Source organism: Cylas formicarius, unplaced genomic scaffold (genome assembly GCF_029955315.1).
Source record: "Cylas formicarius isolate icCylForm1 unplaced genomic scaffold, icCylForm1.1 PGA_scaffold_9__14_contigs__length_23061073, whole genome shotgun sequence".
NCBI lineage: Eukaryota > Metazoa > Arthropoda > Insecta > Coleoptera > Brentidae > Cylas > Cylas formicarius.
The window spans coordinates 4,666,623-4,686,029 of NW_026844365.1; the positions used below are offsets into that span (position 1 = coordinate 4,666,623).

General features: G+C 34.9%; 1 protein-coding gene across 1 annotated transcript in view; it reads right to left on the reverse strand.

The window, feature by feature from the left end:
* Positions 1-476: 476 nt before the first annotated feature.
* The window catches only part of LOC132707393 (glycosyltransferase 25 family member), a 70,812-nt gene continuing 51,881 nt past the window's right edge, over positions 477-19,407 (reverse strand). The window contains exons 6-7 of the mRNA XM_060679237.1: positions 9,099-9,255; positions 477-779 (exon numbers count right to left, since the gene is read on the reverse strand). Coding sequence (XP_060535220.1) covers positions 564-779; positions 9,099-9,255 — 373 coding nt within the window. The 3' untranslated portion in view covers positions 477-563. The remainder of the gene's footprint in view (positions 780-9,098; positions 9,256-19,407) is intronic.

A 19,407-nucleotide genomic window follows, 5' to 3' on the forward strand; every position in this document is an offset into this window, starting at 1 on the left:
GCATTTTGATGTTATCTGTTGTGATCACTGTGTCATCGGCGAATCGAAAGTTGTTGAGAACTTCGCCGTTCATCTTTATCCCCTCTGAGCGATCATCCAACGCTTCCAGGAATATGGCCTCACTATAGACATTAAAGGAGCAATGGCGTCCTTCATCTAGATAAATTTAAAAACATCATGGGAGCGTATTCAGAAGAGCAACTAACAATACCGCGAACATGATGGGAGCTTATATTTGGGGTTTATCGAGAGAAAGTATTTATGAACTTATTTTCCACTTTTTTCGAAATAAAAGTAAGAAACGTATTTATATGGATGGTTTTATTTTTTATTAAAAATGTAGAACTATAAATTTTGAAAAATATCGTTCAATCGATCTCCTAAATACACCCTCTCGGCAAGAGTTTCCCCGCAAAAGTTAATCAAAAACCAAATAAAACATAGATAAGTATATTTATTATTAAATTACACTGGCGATTGTTACGCGGTTAGTCGGTCTTGCGGTCTTAAAATACGTCATGGCACATAAAAAATGTTGCTCCTCTTTGGTTACAAAAATCACGTCATAAATCATCCTTGAATCTCTCAACAAAAACCTCGGGTATTACCACCGAATCTTCGGTATCGCTCACGTATCCCTTTTCGCCGGTGTAATGAGTCGGGTAAAGCAATAACGGAGCCGTGGAGAAAGCCACGAGATTTCGATCGGGAAAGTGACGCTTCCAGCTCTCTTGGGGATGCTTGTCGAACATAATCGGCAGGTATTCGTCGACGGGAACCTGTAATCAAATTAACCTTCGTAAAATTCGTTCAGCGTCAGACGTAATTAGCGTTATTCGCCATAAGTTTCGTCCCAAACCATCTAAGAAAGTGTCGGTTTTACGACCGAACAAGTTAATCTACTTGGAAAGTAAAAAAAAGGAAGAGTTCGTTTTGGTACGGAGTTAAAACCAATGTAACTATGCGTGACCTGGGCCTTCGATTCTGTGCAAATTGATGTTTTATAACAAAAATTTGTAACATCGAGCTCTCCTTGTTCATGTTATATCTTACTAATTGAATGGTTAAAATATCATCATTTGAAGATTGCCCACAACTTTTTCATTTATGAAAATTTTGGATTCGGATAAAAAAAACATTATGGGGACATTTCTTAAAGATTTTTTTTAAAGGATTATTTTCCTCCAGTTCTGAATACAATTTTATTCTTTTATACGTCAACCATATTTGGCTATGGTCTTAAAGAAATCCCGTGCCCTATACATTTGTCGGTATATGTGATGAAAAAAGGCGGAAAAATGTCAGTTAAGGACAGAACTTTGTGTCTGTGACATATTATTTTAGTGATCAAACGTAAGCTTATTATGAAATTATGAAATCTGTGACGTGATCAACAAAAAAATCAGAACTTCGTTTCAATACATATCCAAGGAGGTATCAGACAGGAAAATGTTTCTGCTGTTAAAAAATAATTTGAACAATTATGCAAGTTTCAAAAGATCAAGGCAAAATCAAAATCACCTTAATGAAGTACAGGAAATCTGGGAAGTATTGGAAAAGCATATTCTTACGGGAACTAGCTGGAGCACCTGTAGAACTGTAGAAAAATTCTGAGTAAGCCACTGTAGTTAATGATAATGATGATGATGGTAATGTTTATTTCCATTGACTTTTACCAAATATATCGGATAATGTCAATAAGCAAACAAAATAGAACACTAAAATACAAAAAAAAAACTTTAAAAACAGATACGCACAAACACACAAAGTATATCACCCAGAGAGATCGGCATTGCTACAATAAAACAACAAATAAAAAACATTCTGTAATCTCCATCAATTCTGGTCATGCAATAATTAGATATATTACTGTTTATGTATATTATGCTATTTAATATGAAGAGAGAGGAAAACGTTAAAATATTTAATTTTGGGAACAGGGTTCTACAAGAGTGACCACGAGACTTCCCCAAAATTGTTCGAAGAATACATTTTTGTTGAAGAAAAAATTCACTAGCTCTGAAGGAGTTTCCCCAGCATATAATAGTGAAGATCCACTCGACCGCAGTCGCCAAATAACAAAAGTATGCATAGCCATTTTGTTATTACTGTCTATGAACAAACCCAAATACTTGACAACGTTAGTCTGATTAATCGGTCTTTGTCCCGTTCAAACAAATACCGTTATGCTCACCCTAGTGGCCAAGGGCGTGACATTTTCCAGACTCCTAGATGACATTGCCACAGCAGTATCATCTGCATATAAGGAAACATAATTGTCTGAGAAAGAATCAGATATATAATTAATAAATATTATAAATAATGAAGGTCCCAGTACGCTTCCCTGTGGGACACCGCTGGTGAGTTCTTTAGATGAGGATCTAATCACGGAAGTATCACTTCTAGGCACAACTCTTTGGTAACGACCCTTCAAAAACGACTGAATTCAGGCGTAACTATTCCCCCATATACCGCAATTATTTAACTTATTCAACAACAAATTAATATCAAGTACATCAAAAGCTCGTATTCTGATCCAGGTTCGGGACTATTCGATTATATAAACTAAACAGTGTTGAGTAGACAATCCATTGCGAAAACCAAACTGAGAATTCGAGAGAAATTGCTCCTTGTTTAGAAATGCATCGAGCCGCACGTAAAAAAACGTTTCGAATATTCTGGAAAAAACAGATAGAAATTAAACTGTAACTATAAAATCTGTAACACGTTTTCTTAATGAACAGGGTACTTCATCGTACCCAGCTGCATCTTTTTTTGTAACTGGCGAAATAATGCATCAAAGGTCAACACCCGTGAAAGGTGCTAAGAATAGACTTTGAATTGAAGATTTTTTATTAGTTGTTTGTGTTGTTTTTGTATTGTTTATTAGATCTCCAACGGAATCCACAAAAAAGTCGTTAAATTTTTCAGGTAGCGAGTATGTGGATTTACACGTCATCTGGAAACTTTTATGTTTAGATAGGTTACTTTCTTTTTTTATAATCGTCCACGCCGTTTGAGATTTGTTAACAGAAGTTTATTGTAAAAACTTTTGTTAGCATTCTTAAGTCGTTTTTCATGGTACTTTTTTATAATTCTATATTTAATTAAAATTTCATCACTGTTGGTATATTTAAAATATTGGTGCAAGTCTCCCCAACTGACCCCGTTCCCTAATTTCAACGGAAAGCCACCCTTTTTTGGCTCTGTTGGCCCTGTGTGATATGGAAAAGACGAGCCAAACAATTCCTGAAATTTTTTATAGAATAAGTCAAATTTCTCTTCAGCTGTACCCACACCGTCAAACAAAAACTGCCTAGATACTTCAACCTGAAATTCATTTATGTTACTTTTAAATTTAAAACAACGTTTAGATAGTATAGAAAGTATAGATAGCATTTGTATAAAATTATCAGAAAAATCACAGGGAATAATATCTGACTGAAAGAAAGTCAAATCAATATTGGTAAAAATATTGTCGATTATAGACAGAGTCCCATTATGGATTCGAGTTTATTCGGTGAACCCGTGCAATATAAAGAGTCTCGCCTGAATTTGCGTTTTCGAAGTGCGCATTAAAAATCACCGCAAATAAAAGCAACAGTAGAACTTGCGATCGATCTCATCCAAACTCAATCAATCAATAAAAGTATCGACGCTTCCGGAAGGAGAACGATACAAGCAAAATATTAAAAAAACGGTTTTCAGTAGTTGATATAAAAAACAAATATTTTTATCCGAATCCAAAATTTTTAGAAATAAAAAAATTATGAAAAAAAATTGAAAAACATCCTATATAATGGTCGGCAGTCACATACCGCAATTACATCGTAATTATATTACATTAAATGTCTTTCAAAAATCGAACTCTCGACATGAAAGTCGATTTTGCTCTATCTAGTTCAGAAATGGGTTTTTCCTGTTTAAACAGTCCAGTTACTTACACCATGTACCGCGCGTTCAATTTTCTTAACATGGAATATGCCGGGGAACGGCGGAACTACGGGTTGGCCAGCCAACAGCCCCGACTTAACGTTAATCGATTTTTTCTTTTGGCGACATATAAAAAATCAAGTGCACAAAACCACTTGCAACAATGTCGTGGAACTTCGGCAAAGGATTTCAGAAGCAATCAATCAGTTAATCGAAAATTGGTAGCGTTTTATTTTATACGTCACTTGGCAAAAACCTTGGCTACTAACCCCACATTTTGTTTTTTTTTGTTTACCTTGATATCTCTAAAGAGAAAAAAGTTACAGCCAATTAAAATGTCATCAAGATAAATTGAACGCACGGTAGAGGGTGGTTCCAAATTCGACGCTCACGTTAAATATCAATGAGCTGCAATCAAAATATATTTTTTTTACCTTCTCTCCTAAAAATCTAGTTCAGAGCCGTGTTATGATTAAATCAATACAAAACATTGACGAAACAATTTATTTAAATTGAAAAAATGTCAGGTCCGTATTTAAATAAAATAAGTTGATGACGTTCGCCAGAAGCCAAAACGTGAGATTCAATATTTAATAATACTAAGTTACAGAGCAGAAGAGAACAATTGAAACCAAAAAGTTTTTTTCGAATTTTTAAGGAAGTATTCGGAATCAAAAATCAATCAAAAACTGACCGTTTCAGTGTTTAATGCCATAAACCAGATCGGCCGGTAAATCATAATAAATTAATTGGGTGAAAATGGTGGCTTTGAACGACTTGATACTTCCAAAGCGATTTTTGCATAATGGGCCCGGTTCGCTATGCACCTCTGATAATTGCGTCCTAATGAAGGCCTTTGATAAAGCCGTTCACTGTTTACGCATCGTTAGTTCATTTCCCCATTTTCCGATGGATTATTGATCCGAAAAGAGCGCGACGAGTGACGACGACACTTTGAATGTTTAATTGACTCACGTGGACTGGTTTCCTAAAGAATTGGGCAAACTATATATTTGAATACATCATGGGAAAACTATAATTACATTCATGTCCCTGTCCGATCGAAGAAGTCAACCAGTGATTTGATCACGGTTAAACTCACGATATAAATGAAACTTCCATTTTTTTAAATCTTTTTTTTATTGAAATCAAGATATGTTATTATATTATCAGAAATAAAAACTAAATCACAACTCTTTAAAACCAAGAGTGATGAATAAAATTTTGCTGATCAGTTTATTCATCTTCGTCGTAAGGCTCTGTCGTGTTCTCCGAACCTAGTTGATATTTTTGGAAGGCTGTAAACTGTAAAATGGAATTTTATCTTTGACGGACCGAAGATGTTGAGAGACTTTGGGACAAGTAGCAAATATGGTTATACATACTTCTTTAGAGCTTTTGATATGTGGTCAGTGATGTTTTGAATGACCACAGTGGCAAGTGTGGGATTGCTTTCCGCCTCATTGCTATTGGAAGGTTGTGGTGAAGTTTACTTTTTGATCGAACGCTTAATATCTTTGATGTGGAAATTATTAGAGAGAATAGCAGAGGTAAGATGTTTTAATTCTGCGAATGTGAGGTCTGATTTTCTATTGAGAAGAATTTCTAAGAGTGAAAAATCCGAGAGTCTATAGAAATCTATAAACAACCTAACAATCTTAACCGTGACCCGAGCCAGTTTCAGTCAAGTTCTGAAGAAGCCGACAAAAGCCGACGCAGGAGGAATCCAGAAGTTTTGTAAAAAGGAACTGTTTTATTATTGGTAGCTGGCTCATCCTTTTGCGATGTCCACCACTGTATTTTTTATTATTTCACCCGAAAACATATTTTTTTCAAATACGCAATTGCGGGCATTCGACTTTATTACTAATAGCAAAAGTCCAGTGTTTCAATATAAATTATTGACTGCTTCTAAAGCCACATTCTTTTCTTCGGGTGTTGTAAGAAAGCTACGATTAAGATGACAACAAGAACTGCAAAACATGAATTCTGAGAAATGCACGCTTCTCTCTCTCTTGCTTTGTGGATTATTGCGGGAGTTGCGTATGAAAACAGTTTTCCAATGAACTATATTTTGTCTATTCAATAACAGCAAGTTCGAGATCCGATTTTCGAAGCACATAAGTCCTATAAAGTTTGTGACTTGCGTTATACGGAAAATGATAAAGTAGCGGACACTAAGACAGGCTTAGGGAAAACGGCTTTTCCAACTTTGCTATTACCGTATTTAGGAGAATCTACCTCGGAAATTATTTGGAAAAAATTGCAAAAATTATAGGCAAGCGATAGTTTTTAATCTATGTTTATGCGAAAGTGCAACTTGTGTCAAATACAAAAGTTTTCAGAAAAGTAACAAGCTATTTGCACGATATAATTATTTATATTCAGGGTGTTGCACTCATAGATATTTATTGGGTTGTTCGGAAAGTCATTTCGTTTTTTTTGGGGAACATGAAAGACAGTTTTCGTATAATGAGTAAATATTTTATTAAATTATATATTGGCCATTCTGGTCCAACACCTTTTGTCATCTTTCTGGCAGTAACATAATTCCCCTCTCATAAAAGTTTCGGTCCTTGCTGGCAAAAAACTGGTTCAGGTGGTTTTTGACATCTTCATTTGAGGTAAAGGTTTTGCCATCCAAAAAATTTTGCAGGGACCGGAACAAATAGTAGTCGGAAGGCGCCAGATCTGGAGAATATGGTGGATGTTGCAGTACGTCCCATTCAAGCTGTAAAAGTTTTTGGCGAGTGACCAAACTTGTGTGAGGTCTCGCATTATCCTGGTGGAACACTACACCCTTCCTGTTGATTAATTCGGGCCTCTTCTCTTTAAGTGAATCATTCAATTTGTCCAGTTGATGACAATAGACTTCTGAATTAATCGTTGTATTGTCCGGCAAAAGCTCAAAAAAAACGATTCCTTTGACATCCCACCAAAAGGAGAGCATCACCTTTTTTTGGTGAATGTTGGCTTTTGACACGCTTTGAGCCGGTTCATCTTTTCTGCTCCATGACCTCTGGCGTTTAACATTGTTGTATACAACCCATTTTTCGTCCCCAGTAATAATCCGCTTCAAAAATGGATCATTTTCTTGACGTTTGAGGAGCGAATCACACACGTCAACGCGACGACACAAATTTCGCTCCGTAAGGACATGGGGCACCCACACATCGAGCTTCGAGGTTAAGACCATGCCTTTCAAATGGCCATAAACAGTCGAATTCGACAAATTTAATCTCTCACCGATCTCTTGTGTGATTATTCGCCGATTTGCGTCAACTAATGCCTTTATCGCATCTTTGTCAGCTTCGACCGGCCTTCCAGACCGTGGTGCATCTTCGACATCAAAATTGCCGGATCGAAATTTTGCGAACCAGTTCTGGCACTGGCGTACTGTTAACACGCCTTCTCCATACACATCCGTCAATTTTTTTCTCGCTTGGACAGCATTTTTACCTTTTCTGAAGTAAAAAAGTAAAATATGACGAAAATGCTGCTTATTGCCCTCCATATTTAAAAGGGCACCAACCAAAAACTACTGGGTAGAATTAATAGAACTTTTTCAAACACAAGCCTTGCAATATCAGCTCTCAAGACATATAATGGTTATGCGGCTTAAGTGTGAAGTTGGTTTCTAAAAAACGTAATTAAGTCCTCTGACGGGAAAAAACGAAATGACTTTCCGAACAACCTTATATTATTTAAATGAGTGTATTATACGTGTAGTAAAATTCCCTACAAATTCTGCATATTTCATGTATAATACATCCTACACCCAAATAAACTAGTTTTTGAGATATACGCGCTTTTAGCATAAAAGCAACATTCAAAAAGAAAATAGTATTCTACAATTTATAATTTATATCTGAGGTGGCTGTGAAGTAGGTCGTCACTAAAAAACAAAATGTTTATAACTGACAGTGACAGTTACCAGTAACAGATTTAGCAAAACTTCCGTTCCTTTTATTATAAAATGCCTTATTCTGAAAGAGATTTGATGAAAGGTTTGAGGGGTAATTCCCTTTGAGCTAATTCATTGTTTTTGTCTTTGCGAATAAAGCATTTTATATATGATAACAGTTACTAAATCTGTAAGTGTTACTGGCCGTTATAAAAAAGCATTTGTTTTTTGATGTCAACGTACTTCACAGAAACCTAAGACGTAAATTATAAATTCTAAAATATTTTATTTTCGAAGTATTTAAGTTTCATGATATAAAGCATAGTTATACAAGATATAAGACAAACTAGACTTGCGAAAAAGCTAACCCAATGGAAATTTATTTCCACTCTTTCAGATTATATATTATTCAAAATTAATTTTTTTTTAATGGCTATAATTAATTAGAGAACAAAGTTACTTGTTGTAGAACTACCTTCCAGCAATTATCCGGATAGACTTGTTGATTAAAAAAATGAAAAATAGGAAATGTAATTAATATGTACCATTTTTAATTTGTTCAGTATCTCAAGAATACCGTTTAACAAAAACTTTTTTCTACTCCGGCCTGTAAAATACCTAATTACCCACCGATCTAGCGTGCGGGAAGCGTCACTTTACCACGTCAGTTTCGTTCCCCATGAATCCGAGTTCTTGTATGATATTTTTCAAATTATCAATGAAAATCTCGATTTACAAAGGACTAAGTGGGTTTCCCATAATGAAACCTTCCTTAAAGATGTAAATCTGTCCATTAAATTCAAAATAATTTTGGTCTAAAGATACTATTAAGCAATCTAATAAATCTTTTTCCGGGATTTTACCGCACGGGTTTGGGAGCAATCGGATGTTTTGAATTAATTCAAAAGAATTTTTTATTGCAGATTTTGGCTTAAAATCTGTGTGGAACTTTAAAATATTTACTAGAGAGTGGTCTAATGGGCATATCTTGTTTATGTAATTTAACTAAAGAATATAATTTCGACGGTTGTGGATTCATAATTGTTAATAAATACTTGTCCTTGTCACTAAATACTGTGGAGTTAGTAATTACTTCCTTGACTTGTCTTTGATATAACTTTGATATATAGGAAAATTTCCGGTTTAAGAAAATGGTTGGTTTTTGAAATATACTCTGGGAGATCAATAGCCTTCCATTCATCTGCCACCTCAGCTCAACATACTAAATACTAAAAACCACGCCACTGTGTCTTCTACGTACCAGTTTCGAAAGAGGATCGGCATCCAAAAGTTTTTTGGCCCCTCGCAAACTCAACGCGTAGCCGAGGGTCCAATAAGAGTAACCAACTTCAACGAGATAATTTGATCCGGGGTGCCAAGGCTCGTGTTGGTCTTGTAACCGCTTTCTGCCGAAATACCTGCGAACAAAAGCAAAACCTTAAACTCTCCCTCGACACAGTTTACAATACTGTTCCTATCAAATCATCACATCTTTAAAAGTTGTTCATTTCTCGCCAATAATTCACCCACAAAAGCGGAAATGTCTAGGAACTATTAGAATTTTTCGCCCACAAACGGCACACCCTGTATATAATTCCAACAATGTCAGTTTCCTGGTATCCGAAAAGCTTTCAAAAAACTACTTTTTTTCTGAAACGTGGTGATAGTAAATGACGATTTTTGATTTGCGGCTAATAATTTACTCTATAAAAGAACAATTTCGTCTTTTAGATTTTTGCATATAATTTGAAAACCCTGTATATAATCGAAAAAATGCCGGAAATAAATGTTATTGCACTGGACCTTCCGCGTCTGCTGGTTAAATAATTTTACCGATATTTTTCTAGAACCTAAAATTACCAAAAAATAAAATTTCAAATTTTTTTAAAAATTACTTGCTAAAATTTGACTGCACCCAATTTCTACCGTTCAAATGTGGACATGGACTTTTACTTTTCTGGTAAAATTTGAAGTTGATATCTGCAAATTTAGGGCACTTAACATATTTCCCATTTAGCACCGAATATCGGGAACACCCTGTATAATAGGTGAAAACCTTAAATACAAAAGTTTTTGCTGTCTATACGGGCTATATCGCAATATAAAAGAAAGTGATATCTGATTCACAGTCTTTCAGTTATAACCAAGTTTCAGTAATAGCGGCACCCATTTTTCAGTTTTTTTGAATTTCCGGCACACCCTGTATATTTTTGAAAAATGGTCAAGAATAAAAGTTTATGGAGCCCTATCTTCGGCGTCTTCTCGTTCGAATTTTTTTGGTTTCCTAAACAGTTTGTGAAAAATGTAGACCCTTGGACACGCGATTTTCATGGTTAGTTATTATCGTGGCTATCCGAATCTTGTTAACAGCTGCTCTGCTCTTAAGTATTTGAGATAAGAGGTTCTTCCTCTCCCTTAACTCCTTCTGCAACGGAAAATTTTCCAATTTTCTTCTTTTTAGAGAGATAATTATTCCCTCCTGGGTTCTCTGTATCAGTTCCAGAATGGGAACCCTGTCGATTCATGAGATAACACCATCTTTCAAAAATCCCGATCTTGTCCATATCTGCCTTTTTCAGTATCCATGATTCTAACTCGTAATGTAATGTTGAAAAAACGTAGCATCGGGGCATTGCTGCTGCAAAGAAATCAATGGTGATCTTTACCAATGCACTTTTGGCTACCTCTATGCGACTATGGATTTCGTGAGACTAATTGGCGTAGTCATGTTCCCTAAGTATTTGTATTTTCTTACTCATTCTATCGTTGTGCTGTCTATAGTAAGAATTCTATATCTGCCTCTGCAGCAAGGTTGCAAAATCTGTCCGTTTATGGTAACACCCTCCTGTCGTGAAAATTGCCTACGTGAGAGAGTAGCGGGGAAAGAATGCAGCCCTGTCGCACGCTTCGCAGAATCTCCACTTCATCTGTAAGCTGACGTTTGACTTATTAATGTTCATGTTCTGTGATATTTCTTGGTGTTGACATCTTGCGCTAACGCCTTTATGCCGAACAGTCCCTGTCCAGAGCCTAATTTCGCGAATATTCTATTATGAATAATCTTTAATTTTAAAAGCTCCGTAGATTCCCACTGCCACAAGGAATTTCAATTTCCAAAACCTCAAAAAACTGTAAATGTGTGGTTGGGTCCTCATTTCTTCGACGTTACCTTAAACGGTACTCTAAATTGTCTTCAAAACCAATTAGAACACTGTATGGAACTCATTGGAACCAGTAAGGAACCTTCTAATATTCCTTCCATCCTTACCATTCTAGCATGCCTTTATCAATGTTTCTAAAATCAATAGTTGAAAAAAACAACAAAAAAACTTTATTCATTATTGCCCAGTTTGGTTTTTGTAAACAAACAAACGAAATGCACGGATACGAAGCAGAAATACTACGAAAATACCTCAAAACTTTGCCACTAAACAAAAGTTTGCCCGCATACCTGACTTGTAGAATCAATTATCATAAAATTATGCTTCGTATTTCGGAGTTCTCGTACAATCTGGTTTAGATCCTGCGAGACGCATGGGCGGCTCTTTATTATGGGATCACACCTGATCTCGGTAAAAATATTACCAAAATTTAAAGACAAAAGTTGTTTCCCATTTATAATTTTCGTGGACATCTTATAAATTATTCCCGGTAATAATTGAAACGAAAGTTATTTAAATAAATTACGTTTTTTAACTTTTAATTTTGACGTTCGCGGAAATTAAAAAAAAAACCGCGAAGAAAGAGAAACGAATAAAAGAGAAATTTAAAGATTTTTGGACAGTTAAATTTTTTTCCTGAGTGCTGAAAATAATAATAATTATTAGACATGTTGTATAGACATGAAATTGTTTTAGTCAATTAAAATGGCAATCGCAATAAAAAATTACTAAATTAGGATTTTTAGATAGGCCAAAAGCCTTGTCGCTTTCGAAACATCGAGTAAATGAATTTTGAGTTTGAGCGACGAAATCGAAATTTACTTTCTTAAGATGGGATAATTTGGTTTGAACAGAGAGTTTCAGTTTTCGTCATACGGACAGGGTGCGCGAGATATTTGAAAAAGCCGCTTTATACAGGGTGCATGCGCAATAAAATTACTTTGTAGACTTCGTAGCAATCTTGTTAAACGAGTAATAGAAAAATTTTAAGAAATTAGAGACTTTGGGACTTGGCAATAGTCAGTAAAACCATTTCATTTTTATACGTTTTGATCTAAATGCTGCAAATAATAACCTACGTTTTTAACTCGCTTTATTTAGTACCACTAATTTGCCAATTATTTCCTTTCAAAGCCTAGCCGTTTTGTATTAATATAACAATAACAACAAAAAATGACTACATTAGGTGGCATACAGCTTTCAAAAATGTAACTCAAACTTACAGAAAATCACTAATAGCGAAGTTTGTCAGTTAGAAAACACCCTGTATATACTTGGAGGCTACCAAGTAACGTTATTTTTAATATTTTGAATGTAGCCAAAAAGTAATGGTAATAGAAAAAGTACACTATATGCAACTGCACTCCGCTGACAAACTGCTTTTCATAAGGAGGCCGTAATTCTAAGGAGATGAAATGTTTCGCTAAATTTATTTAAAAAGTATATACATTTTTATAAGTTTCATTCATAAACTTTGAATTATTTTAATCAAAAATTAATTAAAATAATTATTATAAATTATGTTTTCACTTTCATTGTAGTTCGATTAAATAAAATATACTGTTAATTTATTTATTTATTTTTTTGCAATCAGAAGTTTCATTTCTGAGCTAGAATCTTATTTTCGTAATATTAATTTAAATAATTATTTTTTACTTTATATTTCATAGTTTATTTGAAAAAAAAAGTGGCTTCTAAATAATAAATCATATAAATTATAATACATTTTATACGTTTCATTCATAAAGTTTGAATTATTTTAATCAAAAATTAATTAAAATAAAAATATCACGGTGCATTACTTTAGTATTATGTTTACACTTTCATTGTAATTCGATTAAATAAAATATACTCTTAATTAATTTATTTTTTTTTGCAATCAGACGTTTCATTTCTGAGCTAGAATCTAATTTTCGTAATAGGAATTTAAATAATTATCTTTTTACTTTATATTTCATAGTTTATTTGAAAAAAAGTAGCTTCTAAATAATAAATCATATAAAGAAAGTTGGAAAAGTGCTTTTCTCTAATTGAACCGACCTCTTATAGTTAATCCTATAATCTTGGACATGCTGTATAGCATATAAATTGTGGGAGGTGCAATTTAGTTTTTCTAATTTCATCCAAGACGGTGTTTATGCCCCTCATTTAGCTCAACCCTCCTCAAACAATATATACGCAGGCGCAGAGTAAAATGCGAGCCAGTTTCAGTAAAGCTCTGAAGAAACCAACAGGATGATTGGCGAAACGTCAGCAAGTTCGACTCAGCAAAAACCTACGCAGGGGGAATCCAGAAGTTTTTTAAAAAGTATTACATTAGCCTGTGAAAGTTTCTTTGAAAAAAAAATTATAAAATGAAAAACAATGATATTGAATTTATACAATAATTTCATAATTATCATACGATTTATGCTGTTTTATTTAAAAACGCTCGCTACAACTGGAATTCTTCCACGAGGTTTAATTAAAATGCGACCATAGCGGGGCCGCGAGAAATTTATATAACGAAACGTTATTAACTTTAATATATTCCGTCGAAAAAGCGTGTCCATTTTGGCGCGTCCGTCGTCAAAAAGGCGCTAATTACGAAACTTCGGGAAGGTAACATTTCCAACTTTCAAGTTCAAATATTTACTTGGTAATTTTGACACGCTATAGGAATTTTAACGAAACCCATACCTGCGGCGACCTTTCCTAAAAAGGACTATTACTTTCGGTTGGTTTAATTAAATCAAATGCAGTTCACGTCGAAAGCGCTAAGATAGGCTTGCATTTTTAATAATTTTTTATAATTTCATTTATTTAAAACCTTTAAAACCTTAACTTTAACTCTCATTTACTATCTGTTTTAGATAAAAAATGTTAAATACAAAAGTTATAGGCAAGACTAAAAGCAACAATATAAAAATAGTTTCCAATTTACGGGGTGATTCATACACATAATGGAACACATAGATACTCCCATTTATACTCAATCACTCATTGTAGAGTTGTTACGGTGTACGAGGGGCTACCCAAAAAAAACCGGAATCATTGTTTATGAACTATATATTGTTTTGAAAATCACAGAACGACCTTATCCCCTTCAAAACAATACAACTAACACATTTGTCCCAGCGGTGCTTCCACTGTTCGAAACATTTTTTATATTCATCTTTGACTATAGCCGACAGCTTATCCCTCGTTTTTTTCTTGGCCTCTTCAATGCTGTCAAATCGCTGTCCTTTCATGTCCCTTTTCATACGTGGAAAAAGAAGAAGTCACACGGAGCGAGATCAGGCGAGTAAGGTGCATGGGGCAGAGGAACCATGCCATTTTTAGCCAAAAACTGCTGTGTGTGCAGAGCCCGCCACAAATCGGGTCTTTTTTGTCGAATACTGTTGCGCAATCTTCTTAAAACTTCCAGATAAAAAGCTTGATTAACGATCTCACCTGGTGGAACGAACTCTGCATGAACTACGCCGTTGATGTCGAAAAAGCAAATCAGCATCGTTTTGATGTTTGGTTTGACCTGACGACATTTTTTTGGACGGGGAGACAGTGACGTCTTCCATTGGCTGGACTGTTGCTTCGTTTCTGGATCGTAACCATAGCACCATGACTCGTAATGATCTTTGAAAGAAAATCTGGATCCGTTTCAAGCTGTTGATTCCAAGTACGACATGTTTCAACTCGATGTTCTTTTCGCATGTCAGCCAGAACACGAGGAACAAACTTGGCAGCAACTCTTTTCATTCCCAAATCTTCGGTTAAAATTCGCTGAACCGCGCTCCAAGACAACCCACTAATCTTTGATAATTGTTCAATTGTCTGTCGACGGTCTGTGACCGCAAACGCTCGAATCTTTTCAATATTTTCGTCGATTCGAGCAGTTGATGGACGTCCAGAACGAGGTCGGTCATCAATTGTCGTCATTTTTGAAGCGAACAAACCACTGGTACACTTGAGTTTTTCCCATCGCATCGTCTTTATAAGCTGTTTTTAACATTGAAACAGTTTCAGCAGCACTTTTACCGAGCAGAAAACAAAATTTCACAGCTGCAAGTTGTTCTTTTAAACTTGCCATCGAAAAAAAAAACGAAATAACAAATAAACAGCGTTAACAAAAAATGGCACTGCAAGTGAACAAAACAAGTTAAATTTAAAACGAAGGTGGCGTTGAACCCGCAATAAGTTGTACTATCCACAACCTAGCGGCAGAAAGGTGTACTATACAAGCTCTGCGCGCGGCAATTCAATTCCGGTTTTTTATGGGTACCTCCTCGTATACTGAGTGTTTTCAGATTTACGGCAATTTTTTTGTCATATTTTTGATGCCATTTCCGACAGCTGTAATTTCATCATGCCAAAAATTTTACCAAGTACGAAGTCATTTGTCTATACTATACTTGTCTTGAAGTTAGGTCGAATATTTTATACAGAGTGGATCGTGATAAAAAGCATCAATTTTTGCGAAACAATCAAATGGACCTTCCTGTATATTATACTTCCATTAATTTTAAATTAATTAAACTTATTATTTCTTTAGGTATAAAAACCCCTGAAAATTTGTCAAATTATGAGAAAATATTCCATAGAGCCAAGAAAAATGAAAATAAATAGGTTACATTTTTAATTCTGAGAGAAAAAAAATGTTTGCACAGAATAAGATTTAATTTTTTTATCATTAACATGAAGAACTTCATCAAGAACTCAATGAAAATGATTATTAAATTAGATCAACATTTTGTGAAGGGGTACTATAAATAATTTTTGAGCAAGATGATTTTTTTAAATATGTGTTAGTTACGGATGAATCGGCATTACATAAAAACGGTTGTGTTAATAAGCCTAATTTTCAACACAATGCTAACAATAGAACCAATTTTATGATGACACGTAGTCAGGAAAAATAGTCTTGAAATGTTTTGGGTAGTATATTAGGAAACAACGTTCTGGGCCTCATTTTTTTTTTTTTGAAAATACAGTGAACAGGCAAACTGCAGTTACAGAGGTTACAAAATGTGCTTGGAACTATGAAGTGAGGCATTGAATGTGGTTCCTTCATGATGGAGCTCCTGGACATCATCCCCATCAAGTTACGAAATACTTAAATAATTTATATCCTCAATGGAAGACTTGGTCCGATTAGATGGCCACCTAGATCTCCTGATCTAACAAAGTTGGACTGTTTTCTGTGGGGTTATGTTAAAGACCAGGTGAGAAACGCTAATGAATACTGACTACTCGTTTAAAGACAGTGTTAGAACGTGTATAAAAATCGTTGGGAGACGACATTTCGAGCAATAAATAAAGAGAAACTTAATTAAACAATTTTTTTTGTTTTGCAACATTGTTCTTAGTATTCAAGTGTTTTTTTCTGGAACTATTAGCAATATTAATATTGCATTTTTAATATTATCCATAGCGTAAAATACTGTTAAAATTGTTTTTCAAAAGTTGTGTAGTTCATAGTTTCATTTTGGTTTATAAAATTGATGGCATAATAAAATTGCAACTTGGTTTGTGTTGGTTCTTTTTTGGTATACAAACTGGAACATACTTTTATTTCATCTGAAAAAAACTTCATTATGTTAAAATATTATGGGTTATAATGTGGTAACGCAGTTGAAGTTGGGTGAATATATTTAAATAACTGTCCAGAGAGAACCAAATACTAACAAATTTGGAAGATTTGTTGTAAGAGATGTTGTAACTTAAACTTAAAACGTAAAAATGAACCCGCATAAATACAAAAATATAAGAATGAAAACACTTCCTTCAAAATCGAGGGGAGCATTCCCCCCTTGTTCAATTAGCTGTTTCTCTCTTTTAAATTGATGGCACTGGATAATGACACTAACACGTATCTCGTACGACTTCACATCTTCTGTTCATCGCGAATTTTTGTTGCCGCGTTGATTTAAAGGGGAACATACTCGCGTGGTTTTTAAATTGAAACAAATTAGAATAATTTATAAATTTTGAGAATGTGAAAATTACTAACGAAATAATAGGAAAATAAAATATACGACACTTATAATTTTTTTTGTGTAACTTTTTTCTAATTTAACCATCTTGGCATCTTTTATGATTTCCAATATCTCCATGACTGACATCCTTATCGGGTGTCTTCTTTTATTGTATGAGCTTCAAGATTTGTGAATATCAAGATCTCCTTTTTTTTAATAGCACACCCTGTACAAAATGCATCTAGCAGGACGCTTATATCTTTCTCTTTTCCTGCACAGTTTTCACCATTTTTCAAAGAAACTTCCACAGGCTGCAGCAGTACTATTTACAAAACTTCTGCATTCCTTCTAAGTTGGTGTTGATGAATCCAACTTCGTCAATCGTCCTGTTGGTTTACCATTTACAAAACTTTTGGATTCCTAATGCGTCGGTTGACGTTGAGTCAGTTAAGCTCTGAAGACGCAAGTTCGACTCAACATGAACTGACGCAACAGGAACCTAGAAGTTTTCAAAAAATAGTATTACAGCAGCCTTTGGATGAAAAATATTGTTGATTTCTTCAAAGGATGGCGATGTGCCAATGCATTAAGGTGTCAGTCAGGGTGAGTAGGATTAGTTTCTTATTCAATGGCTTGAGTTTAAATGGCTAAGAAAATCTCGGAGGGATTCTTGACCATGAGGGCAAATAATAAAAGTATCAACAACCTAGCACGTTTTAGATGGACGATATCAAGGGTCCTCTTCTGGAAGGCTTCCATTAATATATCCGAGATGACTGGTGATAATGGAGAATCCATAGCTGTTCCCGATGTTTGTTTAAAAATATGTTCCAGACAACCCATTTTTTGATTAAGGTGTTATTGGTTTACTGCTATGTGGCATTTATTCTTCCAATGTTTTGCGACTACAAAAATATCATAAATAATAAAAAATATAGACATATTTTTGTCCGAACGAAGCCAGCAATTTCGTCGGAGCTTGTTATCTTTGCATATTTGAATTTCCGGGCCACAATTATAACCCTCCTCCGCCACAATAAATCCTCAATTAGTTGGGATTGTTGTACATGAGCCCTAATTAATAATGAATCGGGGTGGGCGTCGTATTAGGTGCAGACTGTTTATCTTGATTGTTACGGCACGGTTTGATCAACACTTGAATGCTTAAACAGCAAAAAAAAATCGATATTCATTATGCATCAGTCGGGCGGGATACAATAATCGCGGCAGCAGCGAATTCCAGTTTTCTAGACAAAGTTTTATTAATTTTATTACCATCTCACAAACGTAATGTTACCGCTTATAACTAGTAAACCTAAAAGTTCTAATTCCTTTTTATAAATGATAAATAGGAGGAATATGGCAGCAAGCGCATTAAGTAAAGAAGAAGATGCAACCTCGCATATCTCAGGGTCGACATTAAAAAAAAACTAAATGCTTCACTGCTTCACTGCCTTGCCCGGCTAGGAACCCGTGCACCCAAAGGGAATTCCTAACGATTAATATAGAAAGAATATAAAAAAAGCATACAAATTTAGGAGCTATCCACGCAGCTTTGGTCTACGTACTACGCTCAGAGTGAGGGTGGCAAGAAGAAAAAAAAAAGGAAACGTCAGGGGACCTTTGGTTTATTAAAGTCGGAAAAACGACTAGATTTATCACAGCTGAGTAGACGTCACTGGAGATAATAACATTTAAAAAAAATATATCATAAACAACAAATTTGAATAAAAGTGATTTTTGGGTAGGCGAGGGAAGCAAAAGAAATAATGGCAGCATTTAGTATACTAACGTTCCATCGTATGCACGAGGAGTTCACAAATATTAGCCGCAATTAAACCTGCGCGCGTTGAAAAAAAGAACAGTACTTATAGATTAAGTGCTCCCTTTTCCACAGTACAGTCCCGTATTCACTGACCCAAAGGCCATCCCCGAAAGATCGGCACTTACGGTACGGTTGATTATATCACGTTAGAGAGAAAAGAAAACAACACATTTATATTTATTTATATATTTATTTTATTTTTTATTTATTTATATAGTATTATTTATTTTATTTATTTTATTAATAGAGATTCCCGGGACTTCAATAATCCAAGAACGCTTATTTCCTTATATTATGCTTTTATTCAAAGTAGGATTTCCTTCGCATCTGTTATCTGGAACCCACGCTACGCAGTTCATATAAACAGAATCGAGAACATTCAAAATAAATTCTTAAAATTTCTCAAAGCTATTATCTTCATTCGAGTTTAAAGGCCGTCGTCGATTGGAATTACTTCCTAACGTTTCGCTAGCACGAGTGGCGAGCTTCTTCAGAGGTCCTGCCATCTCCGATGTTGGACGTAGACTGACGATTTCTCCTGCGCAGGTTGTATTTATGCCGATTGGTGGAGGGCGGGGCTTGTTCCGCTTCGGTTGGTCTAGGGATATCGATCGGTACTGCTCGGACGTTCCT